The sequence below is a fragment of the Etheostoma spectabile genome, chromosome 20 (genome assembly GCF_008692095.1).
Source record: "Etheostoma spectabile isolate EspeVRDwgs_2016 chromosome 20, UIUC_Espe_1.0, whole genome shotgun sequence".
Classification (NCBI taxonomy): domain Eukaryota; kingdom Metazoa; phylum Chordata; class Actinopteri; order Perciformes; family Percidae; genus Etheostoma; species Etheostoma spectabile.
This window is the reverse complement of record NC_045752.1, coordinates 21,992,968-21,993,365: the sequence shown is the minus strand read 5'-3', so window position 1 is coordinate 21,993,365 and position 398 is coordinate 21,992,968. Positions and strand designations below refer to the sequence as shown.

General features: G+C 47.0%; 1 protein-coding gene across 1 annotated transcript in view; it reads left to right on the top strand.

The window, feature by feature from the left end:
• LOC116670581 (nucleolar and coiled-body phosphoprotein 1-like) overlaps window positions 1-398 on the top strand; it is a 2,450-nt gene that overhangs the window by 897 nt on the left and 1,155 nt on the right. Inside the window, exon 1 of the mRNA XM_032501159.1 lies at window positions 1-398. This exon is cut by the window's left edge and continues 897 nt beyond it; it is cut by the window's right edge and continues 23 nt beyond it. Coding sequence (XP_032357050.1) covers window positions 1-398 — 398 coding nt within the window.

Genomic DNA, 398 nt, shown 5'->3' with positions numbered 1-398 from the left:
AGCCCTTCTTCCTCTTCTGAAGAAGACGAGCCTTCTACCACAAGGAGGCAGCAACAACAAAGTCTTGTGTCCTTCCTAGAGATCAACCTTTCTACCACCTTGAGTCAGGATGGACAAAGCGGTGGCAGCCCTTCCTCTACATCTTCATCTTATGAAGACGACGAGCCGGCTAATAGCTTTTTATCCATCCATCTGAGTGCAAGAGGGAACTTAGGGGATGCAAGACAAAATGAGGCAACAGAAAGAGTAAAAAGAGAAAGAGAGAGGTGTGAAAAGATGAAGAAAAAGAACGAGGAGGAGGAGAGGAAAACCTTTGGTCTGCGTTCAAGGATTTACATCTGGTGGCTCAACCGCAAGATAGACCGCATCGCTCGAGAAATCCAATCAACCGTCGTGGA